The sequence below is a fragment of the Chelon labrosus genome (assembly GCF_963514085.1).
Source record: "Chelon labrosus genome assembly, chromosome: 12".
NCBI classification, from domain to species: domain Eukaryota; kingdom Metazoa; phylum Chordata; class Actinopteri; order Mugiliformes; family Mugilidae; genus Chelon; species Chelon labrosus.
The window spans coordinates 11,976,305-11,997,411 of record NC_140345.1 but is presented as its reverse complement, the minus strand read 5'-3'; the positions used below and the strand labels follow the sequence as shown (position 1 = coordinate 11,997,411).

The 21,107-nt window shown below is 42.4% G+C and overlaps 1 protein-coding gene across 3 annotated transcripts; it reads right to left on the bottom strand.

The window, feature by feature from the left end:
- Positions 1–370: 370 nt before the first annotated feature.
- On the bottom strand, positions 371–21,102 carry setd2 (SET domain containing 2, histone lysine methyltransferase). 3 transcript variants are annotated; one of them, XM_084556188.1, is made up of 22 exons: positions 20,474–21,102; positions 18,904–19,025; positions 16,273–16,294; positions 12,146–16,155; positions 11,921–12,052; positions 11,631–11,759; positions 10,684–10,807; positions 10,490–10,567; positions 10,306–10,403; positions 10,021–10,153; positions 9,287–9,421; positions 9,063–9,191; positions 7,661–8,950; positions 7,514–7,562; positions 7,136–7,421; positions 6,277–7,033; positions 5,948–6,073; positions 4,652–4,788; positions 4,353–4,464; positions 3,105–3,179; positions 2,803–2,904; positions 371–2,210 (listed from the first exon to the last, which is right to left on the bottom strand). In XM_084556188.1, exons 2-22 carry the CDS (start codon positions 18,930–18,932, stop codon positions 2,049–2,051), a joined length of 8,115 nt encoding a protein of 2,704 aa, XP_084412314.1. In that variant the 5' UTR covers positions 18,933–19,025; positions 20,474–21,102; the 3' UTR covers positions 371–2,048. The 3 variants fall into 3 exon arrangements, with proteins under 3 accessions (XP_084412314.1, XP_084412313.1, XP_084412312.1); XM_084556187.1 differs by lacking the exon at positions 18,904–19,025; XM_084556186.1 differs by lacking the exons at positions 18,904–19,025; positions 20,474–21,102 and having other exon boundaries at positions 16,273–16,441.
- Positions 21,103–21,107: the final 5 nt, after the last annotated feature.

Below are 21,107 nucleotides of genomic sequence, written 5' to 3'. Positions count from 1 at the left end.
GGCTGCGGAATGTGCATACACTGGGAAGGGGGGGTTGGGAAGGAGGAGAGAGGGGAAGAGCAGCCTGCGCCTCTCTCTTCTCGTCACAGCTCTCCATATTTAGAGCCCTAACCCCGAACGTCTCTAATGAAGGCAGTCGATCACTTTGCTTCCCTTTACTGGGGCCGAACATCTGGCCCAGCACTGTGCGAACGTGCCGTAGTGGCATTCATGCCATGTGCACCCCTCATTAGAGGCAGGAGGCAATCTAAAACGGGACTGGGCGTGCTCCGAGTTGTTAATCATGTAGCACATTTGCTCAGATACGTTCTAATCTTTTTAATTGGCGCTCAAGCGAACCAAATTCAGTGGAGGAAAACGGGTGTAATTTTACAAAAAAGTTTATTATCTCTTAAAATGTTTGTACACTCGGTATGACAATGTGCTTACACAATAGTTACAGTAGAGTGGGGTGAAACTTACTTTGTACATAGAAAAATAATAATAAAAAAAACACCACCAACAGTAACAACAAAATAAACACGAGTATCTGCCCCGCCAGTTGAAATAAAATAAGAGAGTCCGCGGGGGTCCTACGTCTGAGAGGCTGATGTGGGAACTGCATCAGGAGGACTGAGCTCGTGAGGGTGGGTGGGCTCACTGCGCTCCATGATCCAACGCTCCTGCATACAGCTTTGGTAATTTTAAACATTATTTACATGTTCGACCATGACATGACAGTTCTTTTACAAAGTGTCTGCTTATTTAAACAATCCCAAAAAGTATTATTCAATATATTCACATATAAAGCAATGTACATACGTTGGAACTTTAATGCAATTCAATGGGCTGTAAGAAACCGATGACCTAATGCTTAAAAAAAAAAAACAACAACAACAAAAAAAAAAACTGTTACAGTCAACCGGAGGCAAAAACATAATAAAAATCTCAGAAATGAATGAGACGGTAGGTGACTGTATGTGGAGCGAGGTCAGTTTAAGTTTCCCTAACGTCTAACTCAGTGTGGTAAAAAGATGCAGAACACGCAAAATGTTTAGAAACGGTTAAAACTGCAATGCTACAACCTTCATTATCAGCGTCATCCCTGTAAGAAGAGGAAAAACAAGCTGGGAAGAGGGGGATGGATGAGAAGTTAGAGGGGGGGGAAAAGAATGGAAACACAGCTAAACAGCACGTCATACACAGCATTCAAACCCTGCTCCCGTTATTACACACAAATTGATAAAAGACAAAATATTCACTAACACACTTTGCCAACCCGCTTTTCATCAGCTGATCCCTCAACGTGTTCGGTAGATAAAAAGCTCATCCCAATGAGGGCGTATCACTTCAAGCGGGAGACATGGAAAATGTAGGAATTTCCATAAGGATACCACTCTGACCTCATCTTACATCGTGCATTCATAAAACAACAGAGGCTCCCAAGTCTTGTGGTTAAGAAGGCAGGGTCTGAGGAGTGGAAGCTTTGACCTCCACAGCCCAGATAAAAGCAGCACCAGATACAGTCAGTGGCGTGGGGGGGGTGGTTGAAGCGTGCACAAGAAAGAAAAAAAAGAGAGAGAGGGACTGACTGGACTGTTCTGTCATTGATCCATATTTAAACAGTGGAAAGAAAGAAACTTTGATGAATTTGTCAATTCCTTTGAACAATCCTCATTCGGGGCAATAACAGTTTTAAAAAGAGGAATTGAGGTGGTTTTCTCAGGAACATTTAAGAGCCACAAATGCGGAGGGAGAGAACTGCCAACAGAAATAAAACAGTCAGTGAAAACGTTAGTCTCTTTAGCACCCCTCGGCGTCGTCTTCCGAAAACACTGCACCTGGAGTCTTCGACTCTCCGACAAGTCTCTAGAGCGGGGCTCCTGTGCGATCCACGGGGCCCGGAGAGCTTCTTGGGCAGCAGTGCAATTCTTTGACATAAATACAGATAAGAAACTACTTCACTGTTCAGGCCGACCAGTTCATACACAGAGGAGTGAGTCGGAAGGCAAATCTGTGCTTCTCCTGTGCTGGCGCAGAGAAAATACATCATCTGTAGCCGCTACAGGTCAGTACACCTCTGTGTCCTCCTTGGGTCTGTACACGGAGCCGAATCTCTGCATGTACTTTTTGATGTATTCCTTGGTCTTGTGCTTCACATTCTCGTTGCACTCAAGGTCTTCAGGATTTTTGCAAGCTTTCAGCTCCTTATTCATTACTCCATGAGTTAGCTAGAAGGTAGAGCAGAGACGAGGAGAGAGTTAGATTGGTTTCTTGTCACCAGACTACAGTAAATGATATAATTACAATGCGTATCTAAGTTGTGGTAGAATGGTTGGATGGTTAATCTGTTTTAGTGACTGTGCCCTTTATAATTTGACAGTGAAACGCAATCTTTGAATGAGCAGAGGCCAGCTCGTCTTTCTGTTTATTGGGCTCATGTCCTCAGAGTCCTGGTATGTCCGAGTGGCACTCAGCAGAAACCACTCGGCGGCACGTACTAAATCCAAGGGAACTGGGAACTATGGAGGAAAGATTGCTGTGCTTTGAAGAAATGAGTAAAACAAAAGAGTGGGAGACAGTATTTTTCATGTACAATGTGTTCTATGTCTCTTGCAGAGGCAGAATACAAAAGCATCTGTCTGGAGACAAAAACAAATCGTGGGAGCTCAGCTATTTAGTTCTGGTTTGAGGGAAACTTTGAAAACCTTCCTTTCAAGTTAAACGCTGACCGTCACTTTTATTGAGCTGGGATCACACAGGAGTCAAGGACAAGTTAAGAAACTTCACAACTGCAAGTATGATCATGGTACTGCATCTTACCTTTCTTGCTAGGTGTTTGAAATCTTCTGTGTTGCTTATGCGTCCAGATTTGCAGTCTGGTTTCCGATAGGGATTGAGGCATTGCACTATGAACTGGGACATCTGGTTAACACATACACACAAACAAACAAAAGAAGGTCATGTTAAAAACAAGAAGAATATGTGAAAGCAAATTAAAACTTTCAGTGACGGCACAGAAAACATTAATTTCCATGCAGGTAAAGTTGCAGATGTTGAAAAATCTTAAACACCTGGAGTTAAAAATTATGTTGTGAAGATTGTTTAAAGAGAGTCCAGCTCACCTCTTTACGAAACGTCTCTTTACTTTTTTTCGCCAGCTCACTTGAAGTGTCTGCTTCAGCGGTCTTTGTGGAGAACTGTGTCGACAGAATTGAAGAGCGATTATTATTTGCTACACATTAAAGCCACTGACATCCAGTGTGACACATCGCACATCCACTTACTACTTAAATCGCACATTCCTAGCTCATCATAGAGGACAGCGTTGTCAGGTCACGCTGCAGAGTGATTTTCTACAGTTTCGAAACCTTGAGCTCAGTCAGCTCAATCTACAGAACAGCATCTGCTCACCAGCGACTTGACACAAAGCAGGGGTGTACTACCAGGATGCTGCCTCTCTGGCTCCAGCCTTCAACAACAAAGGCTCATAAAAAGTGGTGCTGAGACCAAGCACACGGGATTCTTTATGTGTGCAGGGCAATGGCCATGAATCCAGTGAAAGTTAATGCAAGAACAGAGCATGTGTCGTGTGCCAGATGTGTACACCACCACGGCTGGGAAATGGTCTGTCACCTTGTAGCTGTTCTCCATGGGGAACACATCATGAAAAACATCTTGCGTCTGAGTTTTAATGCTGTTTTTGTCCAACTCTGTTGCATCTTCTTAAAAGAGACAAAGGGACACATGCGTAGTCAAGCTATAAAACAAAGAACCGCAAACAAATGAATGCTAGGTCGCCCAGATGGTTCCCATTATCCTCAAAGTCCGGATAAAAATGAAGGAGGAAAACAAACGAGGCAGAGGAAGAGGAGATGAGCTTAGCTGTCCCCTCCTCTCTCCATAGAGCCTTGAGGCTAAAGGGACAGACAGCTGAGCAGGGGGTGGGGTGAGTGGACAATCTCCTCAAGTATCTGTCTCCATAAAGCGTCCGATGAAACAATTTTGTAAGAAGCGGCCATCGACAAGTCTATAACACTCCACAGAACATGGTGTCGTGCTGGGAGCTTTTCTTTTTTCTCTCTGAGAAACAGCTGAAAGTAATCACCAGTGCAGCATCTTCAATTACCTCGAGGAACAAACACTATAATCATGTTTTGCATCCAAGCGCAAACCTTCAGGGAGCGAGACAAAAAATAAAAGTGTAGAGGACTCTTCCTCGCTGTCAAATGAAAGAATGCAAATTTTCATTTTCACTATGCTGCAAATTTACACCACAATTTCGGTTTCCGACCGCACGAGTCTAGTGTACAACAGTTACACATGTTTATGTCACGTCAGACAGTGTACAACAACCGATGCCACAAGTTCACCTTGGAAGGATTCTCGTCATAGGTGGGCGTCCCCAGGTCCATCTCAGATTCATGGTCCACACTAGTGTTGTCACTACTTCCATCCCAGGTTGGTGGGTCCCATTGTGTTTGCCTTAAGGGAAATCATTTCAAGATTTTAATACATGAAAGGACTTTTTTTTTTAAGAAGAAAAGAAACACTTTCTGTCTTTATGTTTTATGCAGTGTTTTTGAAAAAATAAAATACAAATAAAGGGCTTGCAGTTTATGAGTTGTCCTGAAAGTACTTCAGCTTTAATTGGTCACACTGTTATACCAACCTTGTGACAATATGGTAGTAGTAGATCTTTCCTTCAGGGTCGCGAGCCACTTTCCAGTTAGGAGGTAGGACAATGGTTTTGGGTTTAGGGGGAGAGGGAGGAGGAAGGTCTATCACATTGTTGGGTACAATCATTTCCTGGAGAGGAAAACATATAAAATAACTATCGACAGAAAATATATGTAACTTCACTATGAATTAGAAACAGATGCGGCCAAAATAAGAAGAAGAGACATGAAACAAGCTTTAACTGGCATCCATTATTCTCCATAAAATATTAAATAGAAGTGACATGTTGCTTTGGATTTCTGATTCGACATATCCTTTTAAAATGATACACCAATGGCTGTCACAATGGATAAAGGCCAATTAGCTCTTTTGATGTGTGTCTCTTGATGAAGCCCATTGGCATTCAGAAGGTGATGGAGGTGTGAACATACACATTTCGACCCTTGATCTTGGAGGTCTGTTTGTAAATGAGCTTTTTCATTTCCCACCATTCAGAATATCCTCGTTTATATTTATAGGGTCAGTCTAGAGTGAGGTTGTCCACAGGCCCATGGATCTTAAACTTCCCAATATTAGAAGGGACACCAGGCTGCCTGAGACGGTCTTTTTTAGTCTTTTCACTTTCACCAATCAATGTTCAGTGTGGTACACACAATGAAAGCAAAAACACAATGAGAGTTGATGGACAAGCATGAAGAAACATGTGCAAGAAATCAAGAAAATAGTCTTTGTAACAGCTTGTGAGGATTGAGAATAATTTTGTCATGGCAATTTTAGAAGATCTTTGGTGAATAAGCAACAATTTTTCTCTTTAACAGCTTTCTATGGTCAACCAAAGACAACCAAGTACATATCTCACAAACATACTTTTCAGGAAGAACTGAGAATGTAAAGTTTTTTTGGGGGGGTTCTCTCAATTACTTTAAGCTACAGTTCAAAAATGTAGTTTAAGTCGTAAATTATTGCTGTCTTATTTACAAATGTAAGGCATTCAGGTCATTGTCATTTGTTTTGTTGTCCAAAGTTGCGTAATTCAGATGTATAGTACCCCCTTGTGGTCACATTGAGACATTGCCCCTCAAAAGCAGAGATTCAATCTGCTTAATAAACACTTTAAAAAAACAGTGTATGGTTCATGTGAGTCCTGCTGCATAAATGCAAGTCAATAAAACACTCACATTCTGCCCTTCCTTTCAATCTCACTTACCTTTCTTTCCTAATATTAATTTTGTTTATCATCTTTCTTTACTCCACACACTTTAGAAACTGGACAAAGTGTGTTTGTTACCTGCTGGACAGTTTGGGAGGTGACAATGGTGGTGACCGTGCCTCCCTGCTGTACCACCACTCCCTGCTGATGACCAGGATACACCGGCTGACCATGCAGGTAGCTAGCTGTGGGCTCAGTGTACGCCTTCAAAAACAACAACAACAACAAAAAAACACAACATCAGTACAATCAGTTCAGACAAGTTCTGTAGACCTTACATGCATTATTAAGTAGCTTAGTGTGTGGTGCGCTGGGTTTTAGCATTCAACAAAATATTTTAAATTGTTCGGAGATCTAGGTATAGTAAAATCCCCAGGTCATGTTGAAATAGAGAAAGAAAACTCTACCTGTATGACGGGAGTGTTGGCCTGAGGGTAGGCGGTGGGGATGCTGTAGATGGTTGGCTGGCCCGGGTAATAGATGGCCGTCTGTGTCTGAGCCTGTCCCGGGGCTGTGGCATACTGCTGTGCAGGCTGGGTCTGCACAGTCACTGCCTGCTGAGTGGTGGGGTCCCAGAGGGTGGCGTAGCTCTGCTGGCCCTGTACCTGAGGAGGTGCCTGCGGTACAGAGAGGACAGCTACTCCTGCGTCCTGGGTTGCTACAGTTGGCTGGGCATACTGCTGGGGGTCGCCAGTGGTGAGGTTGGTGGCGGTGATGTGCTGAGAGAGACTGGAGACGGGAGTGGCCTGCGACGTGGAGGAAGGAGAGGGCAGCCCCATGTCTGAGATGAGACGCTGAGGAGGAGTCTGTTCATAGTTGATGGTGGGCTCAACCGGTGGAGTAGGGAGAAGTACTTTGCCTGCATTGGGGTTGGATGGATCTACAAATGTCTGGATGGGATATCCAGGAGGGTAGGTGATGAAGCCAGGGCTGGAGGCATAGGCCAAAGCAGGGTCATAAGCCATAGTTTGGAGTTGTTGTTGTTGTTGTTGTTGCTGCTGCTGCTGCTGCTGCTGCTGCTGCTGTTGAAGCTGTTGTTGTTTCTGGGCTTCCCGCTGAGCCACCTCCTGTTCGAATAGTTTTCTGCGCTCCTCCGTGGACAGCTTGTTGCGCTCCTTGCCACCGACTCCTCTTGGTGTCTTGTTGTTGTTCGACGAGTCAAACCTTAAAAATACAAATACAACGCAACTTTAGTGTGATACAGAGCTTTGCAAAATGGTAAACTAAACTTAGAAAGCACTCTCCACATTTGACAACAATCCCTACCGTTCTTCAGTTCGTCTGCTCCTCTCGTAGGAAGAGGGTGGTGGAGAAGGGGAGCGTCTCCTCCGTCGCTCTGAGCTGCGTGGTGTTTTGTCAGAGACTCGATCTCTGTCTCGGTCTCGGTCTCTGTCTCTGTCCCTCTCCCTCTCCCAGTCCCGATCCCTGTCTCTGTCTCTGTCTCTGTCATAATCTCTGTCACGTTCCCTCTCCTTCTCTCGCTCCCTTTCACGTTCTCGGCTGCCAGAAGTGGTCCGTGGAGTCAAAGCTGTGTCTCGATCTCGGCTGCGATCTACCAGAAAACCCAATTTAGTCAAAATCACATAAAAAAAATAAATAAATAAATAAAATCTGATTTAAAGCTTGCTTTGGAATACATCTTACCACTTGCTTCCTTTTCCACCTGACTCTTCTTTGGTATCCTGTAGACCTCCTGAAAGGACAACCGCAAGTTTGACTTCAGAATGCAGATGGTTTAAATTTTGCTGAATATTCGACAATGCCTTTAAAGATGATGATATTTAAACACACCTTCAGATCTTTCCAGCTTTCAAGAAGCCTGGCAGCCATGCCACTAATGTCCAAAACACTGAGTTGGGGCTCCTGACTCCTCTCACTCTCCACATCTGAGACACATTCCTCTTCATCCTGAGAAGGAGTTCCTATCACTGATGGATCCACGAGTGTTGCTGTGACCTCAGAGGGCATAGTAGCCTCTACGGTCTCAGAGACTTGGGGAGCATCAGTGGTGGATTCAGTAGAAGGTGGCTCGCTGCTAGACAGAGTTTTTTCAACCTCTTGTGCCTCTTGTGTTTGGACTTCCATATTCTCTGACGGCTGCTCAGGTGGACGATCAGCAGTGCTTGTTTGGTTGGACTGACTCTCTGGCTCAGGCTCATGGACATCAACAGTGGGATGGTCTCCTTCCAGTTCAGGCTTTTCTGTCACTGCCTGGCTGTTCTGCTCCTCGACACCCTCCTGTTCTTGACTGGTCTCTTTTGGCTCCTCAAGTTCATCTGCCTGATCCTCACTATTGACCTCTTTCATCTCCGTGACCTTTTCAACATCAAACACCATTTTGTCTTGCTCATCCTCAGCTTGAGGTTGTTCTTGACTGATTGAACTCATCCCTGCCTCATCCTGTTTCTCTCCTATGATGTCCTTCTCCGACTCCTCCACTGATTCTTTCACTGGTTCTGCAGTTTCACCCAGTGGTTCTGCAGTTTCAGCCAATGGTTCTGCAGTTTCAGCCAATGGTTCTGCAGTTTCAGCCAATGGTTCTGCAGTTTCAACCAGTGGTTCTGCAGTTTCAACCAGTGGTTCTGCAGTTTCAACCAGTGGTTCTGCAGCTTCACCAAGTGGTTCTGCAGCTTCACCCAGTGGTTCTGCAGCTTCACCCAGTGGTTCTGCAGCTTCACTCAGTGGTTCTGCCTTTAACTGTTTCCCATCAGAAAGTCCTGCACGTGAGTTTTCATCTTCTTCCTCTTCATCGTCATCCTCCTCTTCCTCTTTCAGATCAGACGCTTTGCTAGCATCAGAGATAGCGCTGTCCAAACTGTTTTCACTGATGATCTTAAGGCGGCGGTAGACAGCAGGTTTGGAGGAGTCAGCATCCAGCTCTGGTCCTAGTTTGGTGGAGGAGCCGTCGGGAGTGTTGAGGGGGGTTTGGGCACGGGAGGTGTTCTCACTGGAGTAGCCATCCATCTCAGGCTGCTGTGGGAGAATTTTTGTCTGGGCCCAACGTTGAATGAATGTCAGGACTCTGCTCTCCTCCAACATGTTCTTAGTTGAGATAGGCAGCACAGCCAGGGTCTTCATAATCTGCTCAGAATATATATATGTATATATAATCAGTCAGTAATCGAACAATAGGTTTTATATTACCCATTACTTCAGTGGATTATAACAACATCACAAAAATCTGAAATCTCACCTCCAACTGCAGTTTGACATTATTTGCACAGTTGCCTTTAGCTTCAGAAAGCTCCACCATGAAGATCCACAGCAAAGACAATCCATGATGGTCTAAAAACTGCTTCAGGCATGATGGATTCTGAGTATCCTGTCCAGCACAAACATATATTACAAAATGGAAATCATTACAACGAATACCAAAAATATATACAAGGCCTCTGCCATATGGCACGTGGGTCCTACTTGTATGAGCTTTAGGCAGATGAGTTTCTGTTCCATGGTTTCCACTCGGACCATTAGTCTGCAGAGAGACACCACCTGTTTCTCATCATACAGGCCTTCTCCATTCTCCAGCAATGCCTCTAGCTCCTCATCAACCTGCGGAAAGGATAACGTGGGGTTCTAATGATAATATACACTTAAATTGGGAAGATGAATTTTGGCATGTATTCATAAAACACAGTTTATGCCTAGCGTCATTATGGAACACGCATGGCTGATTCATAAAATTACTGTTGTGATTAGCCAAATGTAACTTCAATACCATCACTCGAAAGGCAATTACTATTACCCTGATGATGACATATTATATACCAAAGAGTAAGCCATTTTGGTTCTTGGTATTGTCAGAGGAATTTAATTTAAAAGTCTGGTTTGAATTTCTGATATTCTGTCTGATGCCACTGCTAATTAATTGATTACTTATTGGAAAAGGTAACTATTATCCATTGTGAAATTTTACATACATGAGTATTACATGAAAATTAGGAATTATGATAAACATAAAGTGGAGTTTGAAAAAATTGTAGGGTCCTCAAATGTCCCTTCTTGTATTATAGCTGCATAATGTAGAGGACAAGATCTCTCACTAAAGCTCTACAACAGAACTTTAAGCTGGACTCATTTTAAAAATGAAAAAGGTCTTTTTGCTCAAAAGGATGCCAGAAAGACCTACAAATGTGACCGAAAGCACTGACCGTGGTAAGAGCACTCTTTCGACTGCGGTCTTTCTTCATCTTCCCTCCAGCTGCTCGAACACTAACTCTGTTCTCTCCACCCAGGAAGCCCCTGCAGCTGGGTGCGCCACAGAAGCATTTCTGAGCTTCTTTCCTGGAAAGTTAAATAAAACATAAAAGATGAAATTACCAAAATTAAACCATTCATTTAAAAGTTCCACAAACCACTCTTTGTAAACATATGGCTATGCAAATAAAATGCATACACAAAAAAAAAAATCATACAACACTGCAGAGAAACCGTACCCATATCTCTGAAACTGGTAGTCAAATGTCAGTTCAGTTCCTACAGCGACAGCCTTGGTAGTGAAGAACCCAACTCGAAGTTGCCCGTTGACAGTCCACTAAAATGGAATACAAAAATAAATCCTCATCAGGTAAGTCATCTTCCAGAAAGGTTTTCCTCAAGTGCTTTCTTTTACCACTGTACCTTTTGGGTCTCACAGTTGGGCTCGCAGCTGTGGTTCATGAACCGGGAGCAGTTACCCTTCAATGTAGCGTCAATGATCTGAATAGATATGTAACAATGTCAGGTATTTCTGCCAGCCACTTCAGCTGAATCATTAAATCAGAATGTGCTGGAAATATAACACATGACACTGAATGTGTTAAATCATGACCTACCTCATTATTTTTCAGAGACATAAAATAGTAATGGATGTTCTTATTGCGAGCATATTCTTTGACCCTTGTTTTGAACTCCTTGTGGTCCAGCACCTCACCGCAGTACTCCAGTACAAATGTGTTTCTAAGATAGCAATAAAAAACAAGATTGACAAGTATCCTTCCAGTTCAACCACTACATGAACTACATTTACACAGACAACGGTATTCAACAAATAATTGGACTAATAGCCTAATCAGAACAAACATCCTTCATGTGAACACCTCAATCAGAACAAACTGGTTTGAAGGAATTTTCAGGATGAGATTTGGGAAAAATACTAGCACTTAATAATCATGTACAGATCTGATCCAATTATATCTCTCTGGTTGGAATGAATATATTTGTCTGAACATGTTTGCCCCAAGTAACATAAACATGGGTTGATTATGCGAGTTCCCGCAGGGACAGAATCACGGTGATAGCATCACAAGAAGTTGATTAGATGAATAAAGTTAAAATCAATGTTGACGGCGCCATTGGAAATGTGGGGCCGTCTCTGTTATGCTCTTCTCTCTATTTAATTCACTGTTGTCAATTCCAGCAGGTTTGATGCTTCACTGCGTCACTGAAGTAAAAATAGGTTTTGGAGCATGTAAACACATGTATCCCACTGAATCATTCTATTTATATGAAAAGTTCATTTGGATCAGAATTAACAAAACATCGTGCATGTAAATGTAGCCACTGGTGACCAATAAGTAACAACACAAAACGTTCAGGTAAAATATTAGCTTTTACAAATATTCCCACGATGTAAATGATTCCATCCTATAATGTCTGATAAAGCTTCTTCTATACCTTAAATGGAGTACTTTTATAAAGTTGCGTAGCTTCCAAATAACAACTACTTTTGTTAACCTTTGAAAGTTATGTTAGAAAAACAGAGAATATTTAACATCCTTACGGAGTCAAGTCTTTAGCTGCCCGTAGTCCCCAGCCCTTGTCTTCAGTGAGGATAACCTCAAAGTCTGCATGTTGTTTCATTTGAAAGCGGCGATTAGAGCAGTAAACTCCATTCAGGCACCGTGATGAGCTATGAAGAAAAATGAAACAAAGCACATGACCCATGCTTGTTTAAAACTTTCAAAAATACTAAAGATTTCTGTGTTTTCTTTATATAGGAACCCTGCAAAATTATTAATTGAAAAAAACCTGAGTGTTGTGCCACAGTTTCATAAACAGTAATCAACTTACCACTCAATCATCAGCAGTCGATTTAAGCAGTCCTCCCCGCATGCTAATACTCCTCTTGAGCGGTCCTCTCTGGGCAGCACTGGGCACTCACATTGCATCCTCTTGATATCTCGATGAGATTTGCTTTTCTTTCTGCAAATAGCATTTAAAAGCTTTCAAAACTCAAGACCAGGAGAATATCAATTTATTATTCTTTGCATCAACTAAGGCTGGACAACACCTTACCTCTCTGTCAGGTACATGTTCTCCTCAATCAAGTCAAAGTAAGGGGGCATCTTTTTAGACTTGGCGAAGTCTTTCCATTTATTAGAATCTTGAAAGTCCCGTAGAGTGAGTGATGGACGTTGTGGCTCAGCTTTCATAACGGTTTCCTTAGAGACATCAGTATCTCCTTGACGTTCCCTTTTGCCAGCAGGCCCCGGCTCTGCCTCATTGTCTGAATCTGACTCAAAATTCTGCCGCCTTTTCTTGGGAGGGCCCCTGCCTCTGTGGGGTCTAAAATAGTCTTCTCTACGGGGATCAGGTACAGCAGAACCTCTGCTGTTGCTGCTTATTTCATGACCTTGCACAAAGCTCGATGATCCTAAAGTGTTGGGTCGGCTGCATTCAACAGCTGTTTTACTAAGACTTGATGATTTATCCCCACTGTCCTCGTCATGGTCATTAGTTAGAGAGTCGGGATGGATTTCGCTTGAGGGATCCTGATGATGCTCATGTGCTTGAGGGTAGGGCTGTCTGCTTGTCTGCATGTGAGGAGACTGGTTAGTGCAGAAGGCGATATTTTGTATGAGGTCTTGACCATCAGAAAAGGTTCCTGGCGGTTTAGTGTTTAACTGTGGCTCATGGCTGCTATCAGGCTGCTGGTATGTACTACTAGGCTGTTCTGGTTGTGAAAAATCCCAACCCAGGTTGAATCCACTGTTGTCATTGACATTGTCAGCACCGGAGAAATCACCTTGTTGGTAATCTGAGAACCGATTTCCTCTGCTACTTCTATCATGTTGTTTATGCCCTTCCTCATACTGTCTGGAATTGTCAAGTGTGTGGGTAGAATCGGTGGCACTTCCAAGGCCACTGATATGACTAGCAATGTAAGGCTGGGCACTGGTGGAGCTGGAACCCTCTGAGTGACTGGTGCTATCAATCATATTGCTCTGGGATTGACACAATACACTTCTATTGAATAAATCACCTGAGCCAGTCTTTACTGTGTGGTGTCTTTGCTGTGGGCTGACTTGATTTTGGACTTCAGTGATATTCACTACAGCTGGTATATGGGCATTGCACAGTTCAGAAATATTTGCAGGACTGCGTGAAGCCCCGCTGTCATCTGTATCCATTTTTAGGGAAGAATTCTTTGGCACCACTACTACAGAGTGCAACTGTTTTATAGCCTCGCCACAATCAGAGTCATACTCTGAGTTGTCACTATCGCTGGGCTCACTCTGTCCCCCGAATGCATCCTGATAAAGTGATGTTCTCTTACTGAATTTGCTCTTGTGAGTGCTCTCCTTGGAACGGTGTTCATAATTATCACCATTCCAGCTCTGTGTCGTTGCAGCTGAGTTGACATGGGGTGCATCATTTAAGTGCAGAGGTTCATCTGGGTTTGTTTTTTGAGAAGCAGTGAGTTTTAAGTCACAGTGGTCAATGCTGGTGCTTGCTTGTGAAGGTTCACTTTGGTCTTTGTATGTATAGGTCATGGATACGCTGTCTGAGCTGACATCCTGTGTGGAGATTTCAGTCTGCTTTACCAGTCTGGAATGTATTACAGCTTCTTGCTGAATAACATCTTTAATGTCCGAGTCTTGCTGGCTACTGTCCTTAGAAAATTCAATTTTCTTGACAGAGATCACTTTTTTGACAGCAGGTTTGCTCTCTGTACAAGCCATCTTCTGTGAATTGTCACACTCCGAGGTATCCTGTCCAACAATGTCCCATCTGGACTTTCTGGTAGTGCAGCCACTCTTTTTAACAGTTTCCATATTTTGCTGTCCTTCCACTGGCGGATTCTCAGGTTCGAGACACAATGAATCAGATTTGAGTGGCAAATTAGGGTCACACTGCTGGTCATCAGTGAAAACGTTATTCAGCTCAACAGTCTCTGGCTTAGTGTTTTGCTGGGCATCATATGTTACAGGCATATCCACCGTTTCAAGTAAGGATTTTGGCCCAGGTATACAGTCAGAAACTTTCTCATCTTGGTTGGACATCATACTATCATTACTATTGCATGAATTCATGAGAGCTGCATCAGAGTTCGCATGTGGTTGATTAATAGAGTAAAGGCTATCCTTTAAATTGGTCAAGTCTTCTGAAGTGACTTTTACATGCGTTAGGCTTTCACTTGAGGTTGTTGTTGAAAAATCTGTAACTTCAATTTCAAGACCCGATTTTGTTTCTTTCTCTGTCATGAATGACGAGTCCTGGTAACTCTTATCAATGCATGAGGCCATCTCCTTAATGTCCTGAATACCATGTCCATTTTCATCGAGTTGTGAATCATATTTTTCTTTTTCCCTCTGAGAATATTCTGTGGGAGTTGCACATGCTGGCGCTTTGCCAGGGCTCTGAAATATGTCGTCTGATTGTCTATCATGTCCAGGCGATTTTACAGAAGATCTCGAAGGGGTCATCTGTTTTGATTCTGGCCTACTGGTTTTCTTTTGGGAGTTTTTACAGTTCTCCAAGGAGCCAGAGCTTTTGTCAGAGGGCTGCGATTTCCCCTTATGATCTGCCTCAGAGTCACTGGAGCTGCTTTTTTGACGTTTTTCGTGCGTTTGAGAGTGGGTATGAATACTGGAAGAAGAGGATCTGTTGCTTGTTTCCGACTTGTGATGGTTGCTAGATTTACGGTAACTAGGGTCCGAATCAGGAGAGCACCTGCGCTGTGAATCAGAGTCTGATAAACGCTTTGAAGTCCTTTCAGACTTTGACAGTTGTGATCTTTTATCCAATTCTGAAGAGTGAGGAGAATCTATTGATCTAGAAGTTTTCTCAGATTTTAAGTAGGAAGATGATTTTGAGTCTCTATGTGAGCTTGAGCGGTTGGACGACCTTGTTCTTGTTTTCCTATGGTCATCTTCAGAGTCAGAACTGTCCCGAGTTCTGTCAGTCCGAGAGCGAGAACGTCTTCTCTCTCTGCGTGGAGAACTTCTGTGTGATCTTCGATCAGAATCATGATAGTACGACCGTTCAGAACGCGATCCTCTGTCACCTCTGGATCTCTCTGATCTTGAGTGAGACGAACTTGTTCGAGACCCTCTTGATCTAGACCGTGATCTAGACCTGGACCTTCTGCGATCCTTGTCTGATCGAGATGAACGTGAAGATGTGTGTCTAGGCTCGCGGTCTGATTTGGAGTAACTAGAAGACCTTTCATGATTCTCAGACCGCTTAGAGGAACTTTTTTCCCTTTCTTCCACATGTGAACCAGAGCAAGACTTTTTTGCATCTTTGCTTCTGCTGTCAGAGTTTGTTTTACTTTTGGAATCAACTGATTTGTGGCTGGAAGTCATTTGAGTTGAATCTCCATCAGATTCTGAGCCAGGGGGTACACTATCCGACTGTGACCTGGTTTTCCTTCTGTATACCTTGTTGTCCTGCTCAGTACTGCTCGAACTCTCTCCATCTTTTCCTGAGGAAGCAGCTGGCTTCATGGGACTAGGGGCTATCTTTGTGTCAGATGGTTCAATGTGAGCATTTTCAGAGGGGCAGACGCTGATGACATTTTGAGGTTGGGGTGTTGGGAATTCAACTTCACCCTTGCTTGGTGACTTCTGCAAAACCTGCAGTTCAGATGTGTGTGGTTCTTCTGGCACGACAGATGTTGGTTTATCTTCAGTGACAGAAACACTAAGAATTTGCTTCTTAAAATGCATCTTTCCCAAGTCCGTTTTCAGTTTTGTAGCTGGGGAGACTGGTGTTTGAGAAGGTACCACAGGCACCAAGGGTTTCTCAGGTTTGCTATCTGTGGCCTTCCCTGCTTTGTCCGCAGTTGACTGTGACAAGGCAGAGTGAGTTTCAGCAACAGTCTTTTCAGGACTGGCAGGGATGAAGAACGGGCTTTGCAGCGGCTTCTTTGTATGTGCAAAGCTGAAGGACACTTTCTGACGACCCTGATCCTCTAGATTGACCTTCATCTTGGTCCCTTTAGACAAAAGATGGTTGGATAGGATGACCCTGGGAGACAGACTTTTGATTAGAGCTGCCTTGGAAAGGCCCTCCACCTTTACCTAAAAAAGGAGCAATCACAAATAAACATTTTTACCACAGTTATTCAAAGAAAGTCTGCTAAAATGCAAAAATGAGAGCAGACATTTACAGTCATTTGCTTTATTTAGTTAACTTACCGATGCGCCACTCCCTTCCTCTCTGTGGTTACATAAGGGTGCCAGAGGAACATAAAAGAGAAGGAAGGCAGAAATCAATTTACATAGTCCCACAGTACAAAACATATGAAATCTTTAAGATGGTCAGAAGAGATAAAAGTCAGGAGAAGAAAAAAACACTTTCAAGGTATACTTGGAGGACGTGAACATGTACCTGATCATGTTTTCTGTGCTACATACAGTGGACTTCAAAGCACAACATCTGCTGACCAAGCAAGTGTATACTTTTAACAGTCTCTTTTAATTTTGTTTTCCTAAATCTTGGAGTGAAAGGTGAGTGTTATACTAAAAATAAGCATTATCTGACATAAAAATGCAGATAAACAGAATACATTTTCTAACTGCAAAATAATTCCAAGGAAAGAGCCCAACTCAGCGGGGGCACACAATGGTACAGGTTTAAATTACATGCTTAGCTGGGTGTGCTGACATGTAGTAATGGATTTGGGCAGCAGGTAAATTATTACTGAAACTTTAACACTGAGAATGTGCCACGGGTCTTCAATATTTCATCTGTCAAACAATATTTTCTCTTTTGAAATTGCCCCACTCTAAACATTTTGTTAGTGTAACACCTGGAGGATACCTGTGTAAACAAGGGAAGGGCATGCAAACTACAAATAGGACAGAATGGATATTCAACACAAGGCCCCATTACTCTGAGGTCAAACAATGAGCCATCATTCAGAGAAAGTCAACTATAGGTATTTTGTGAACAATTAAGCGTGGGTTCAATGAGATTACACTCACAATAAACTAGTCTAGCTGTCTAAGAAAATAATTGACAGACAAATAATTTTAAGAATAAAACTACATTTCCATAAATGATGCAGAAGAGTAACATAGACTGTGTGCTTCACTTTTTACTTGAGACACAATGGTCACACTGCTAAAAAAAAAAAATAATAAATCACACTGTGTTGACACTTTCAGAGGGCTGAAATTTTGTAAAGTACATTTTGTAAAGCCACATCAGATAGAAATTATCTGTGGTCCAGGCAGACTGGTTTCCATGTTATAATAGACTGTATACAGAGTACAGCCCAGGCCATGTCCAGTGTATGGACGGGTTTCGGCTTAAAATTTAGATCTGAAATATAGAACCTAAAGAAAGATGATAAAGTATTGTGCTTGCTTTCATCTTCAGCAGTTGGAAGCTTCGATTCAGCTTCAATTCTGAATGTTATATTTACCATTTGTGAGTAAGTTTGTGATGACACTGAAAAGGACGGTAAAAAGTTAGAGTACACGCTTTCATGATTTTACTTTTGTTGGGTCCCTGCAACTAGGGTTGGGCAACGGGTCCGAAATAAGGCTGTGCTCACATGAGGCAACACGTACTGCACTCAAGCACGTCTGACAAGTGTGATTGCTCCGTTACAGTTGTTGGTTACGTTGGACAAGGGCATGGTATGCCTGTGTTTTGATCACTAACAGAAGTCGGGAGTTAAAAAGACACAAGGTAAATAGAATGAACATTATGCAACGCAATAGTGTGTATCTTCAAGAGTTGGGTTTGACCCCTCACTTGCAAGATTTCCTGACAGAAATGTGTTTCATCGCTCTTTAAAGACGACACTAGAAAAAATATCTCTTGGTACAATCAAAATGGAATGATCATAATCCTAATACAAATAAACAGGCCCCTTACTCAAATGATACAGCTTGATATTGCTGCACTGGTGTTTCAAAAACACAAAGGCAACAAATCAGAATGAAGAAGCATAAAACTGGAAGTGTTCAAATGTTAAAAAGAAAGAGAATAAGTGGCTTTTAGTCCCCCTTTTTGTTCTATTAAAGTGCGTGCGTTTTCCTTAGGGTAGGCTGGATATGGGTGCTGGGCAACAACTGGGTCATTTATTCCTTCATGATTTCATTTGTCCCTTTTCTCTGTGACCTTCAAAATGAGACACTTCTGCAGGGGACATTCAACTTTATCAAAAGAACTAAGACAAGCAGCTCTCAATCAAATTATTACTCGATAATCAACTAGACCAAAAACCACAACATCTCAGATTGGGATCCCATTTTTTCCCCCACTAAATATATTTAAAAAAAATAAATACCTAAAAACACTCCATCTGTAATACACAGCTATTCTGGGTTTCAAGTTGATAAACATAAACTGTACAAATTACATAATATGCAAGGCAATGCTGTGTATTCATCCATTATTTCTTTAACGTAACTTTTAAAACTGTTACACTAAAAAGTTGCTTCCCTATATCGTGATTATGTAGCCATTATGTTAATACAAAGAAATGTACTTCCATCTGTTTGTTTGGCGTTTCTACCTTTGTTATCTTATACTATTGTTACGAGCGCTAAAGAAATGTATGCTGACCGCACTATATACACCGAACACACCATATAGACATGGCTGTCAAAAATAAATAAATAAACTGATGATAGCTTTTGCCCAGAGGACAGTCTACTCAGTTTAACTGTTGGTATATAAATAATGACAGAGGCCTTGGGCTTAGGATGACCTTGAAGTTATTAACAGTAACAAGTGCGACAAAGATCTGCACAGTCTATATCAAAGGCATAACAGAACTTGGTGATCGTACTATAATTTGTGCTGTCTAATACCTGATTTCTGACTTGAGCAGAGTGTCCATTGAGAAACTCTTCTAGGATTAGTAGGCCTGAAGAGGCTGCTGGCCAAGAATAATCCAAATCAGAGAAATGAGCCCTCCAATGTGACGCCACACCTGGCAAAAAGAAAGATAGGGTTGCAATGAACTGAGTCTCCATAATAACTCAGAGCTACTCTGACAGGAGCTCTTATACTTTAGACATCATTAACATCTGAGGGAAGGTCCTACAAGTGCAGAAATTGTGTAACACAATATACTACAGTGCTTAGATGGGTTTGTGCAGAACACACCATGTCAAACAGTTCATGATGTCACATGCGTTCAACCGTTGAATAGTAACGACTTCTGCAAGCTCTTCCTGGGTTTTCTGTTATCTATCTTTGCAGTGTGACAGTATATGTTAATATGTTTATCTCCTATTAGACAATAACACCCCCCCCCCCCGCCCCCCCCTTCAACTCAGTGAGCTGTTAGCTTAACTGCTGTTGTTTTAGTTGACAATGAACAGATAGAGAGTTAAATACGCCTGCCATTTATAAATAGTACCATGGTCGAATATAGACGAAAAACATGAATGGATGCAGGGAGAGCAGAGAACATGCAGCTCATTATGAGACACACCAGAGGCAAGCAAACGGCAAGCAGAAAACAAACCCACTTGTATAATGACTGTTTATATGAATGTTCGCATAGACACTGTAATGAACAAATACAGAGGATATTGTTAATAAGTTACACAGGTCACTAACGCGTGGCCTGTGTGGATTCACCCAAAACATGGCCTTTAAAAGGATGCATTTTCCCACTACAAAGCGAGCAGAGGGTGTGTTGGTAACCCATTAGTTAAGTGGAATATTTTGTCGCGAGTTTGTAACAATACATATCACAACGGTAGCATAAGCAACGAGCAGGCAAATAACACGACATTAACTAAGCTATTTAACTGTAACCCCGGTTTATTAAAAATAACATAACCAGCTAAGCTAACTTGGGTAAGCTAGCAAATGTAGCTTCCGTGGGCCATTTTTAAAGATAACGTTAGCTCGTGCAGTGGTATGTGTAATCCTGTGTTAATATTTATTAGTCAACAATTCTACATTTGTGAGTGTTGCAAGAATTGCGTTTACTGTGTCTTTTCGTTAACATGACAAAGGTAAACAAATACATTTGCTTCTGTAAAAGAGGAGGGTTAGCAGTGGAACTCTGCTAGCATTAGCAGCTAACGCTAGCTACGTTAGCTAAGTATGCTGTAACTAGCAGCCAGTAGGCTAGCGCGACTGTTGTAAACTTATTGTAGTTTACGATCTTTGGGTTGTTCCAAGTGCCCCAAGTCGTTGTAATCGAGGGTTTCTCCGCGGTGGGATCTTTTTACTTGCCCAATTTTACAAAAATACGGGAAGGGTTTGACATACATTTCCATTTTAGGATACAATGGACCTGTATACTGGGGTCTCTGTACCCGGCTTTACTAGCATGCTAGCAAATGATGTTTTGTTTTGTAGTAAGATGGTTTCACCAGCTTTAACGTAACCATAATTAAAACATCATCAGAAGATACTCACTTTACGAAGTGTTTAAGGTCACAAGAATCCCCCATCCTCGAAATCACCGGCAACCGGCCCTTTGTAAAACATCAAGCAGCAGTGTGTGCCGACGTCAAATCCATACGGAGCTGTCGGAAATGGTCGTAGGCTCAGTGGCTCCGCTACTGCTGCGCCCCAGCTTCAGCATGGGTGAATGCTGGTGCGATATATCGAGCTACCATGCGCTCACATAGTTAGCCAAGAGTTGGACGGCTGTTTGAAGACACAGGAAGACAAAAACCGAGCCTTGGACAGTGTCTTAGTTTGACCAACCTATAAATTACAAGACGGACAGCCTGATTATCTTGAAGGAGTTTGAACATGTCTTTAAATTTGTGTTCCACACACTGATCCTCACAGGGTCTCTCTCTGTGTGGCTGCTGTGCTCAACATCACATGATGTGGAAACACAGCTGGCGCGAACACTGGAGCGCACTGCGGCTCTGACATATCTAGCAAACTGCAACTTACTAAAAAAGTAAAAAAAATAAAATTAAAAGCATCGACATTGACAGGTGTTTATTTTTAGGGAGATAGGATGAGCACAACAATACGGGGTCACGTGAGAACAAAAGGTAAACAAGATAACTTGAAAGTGTGTCCACTGAAAAAA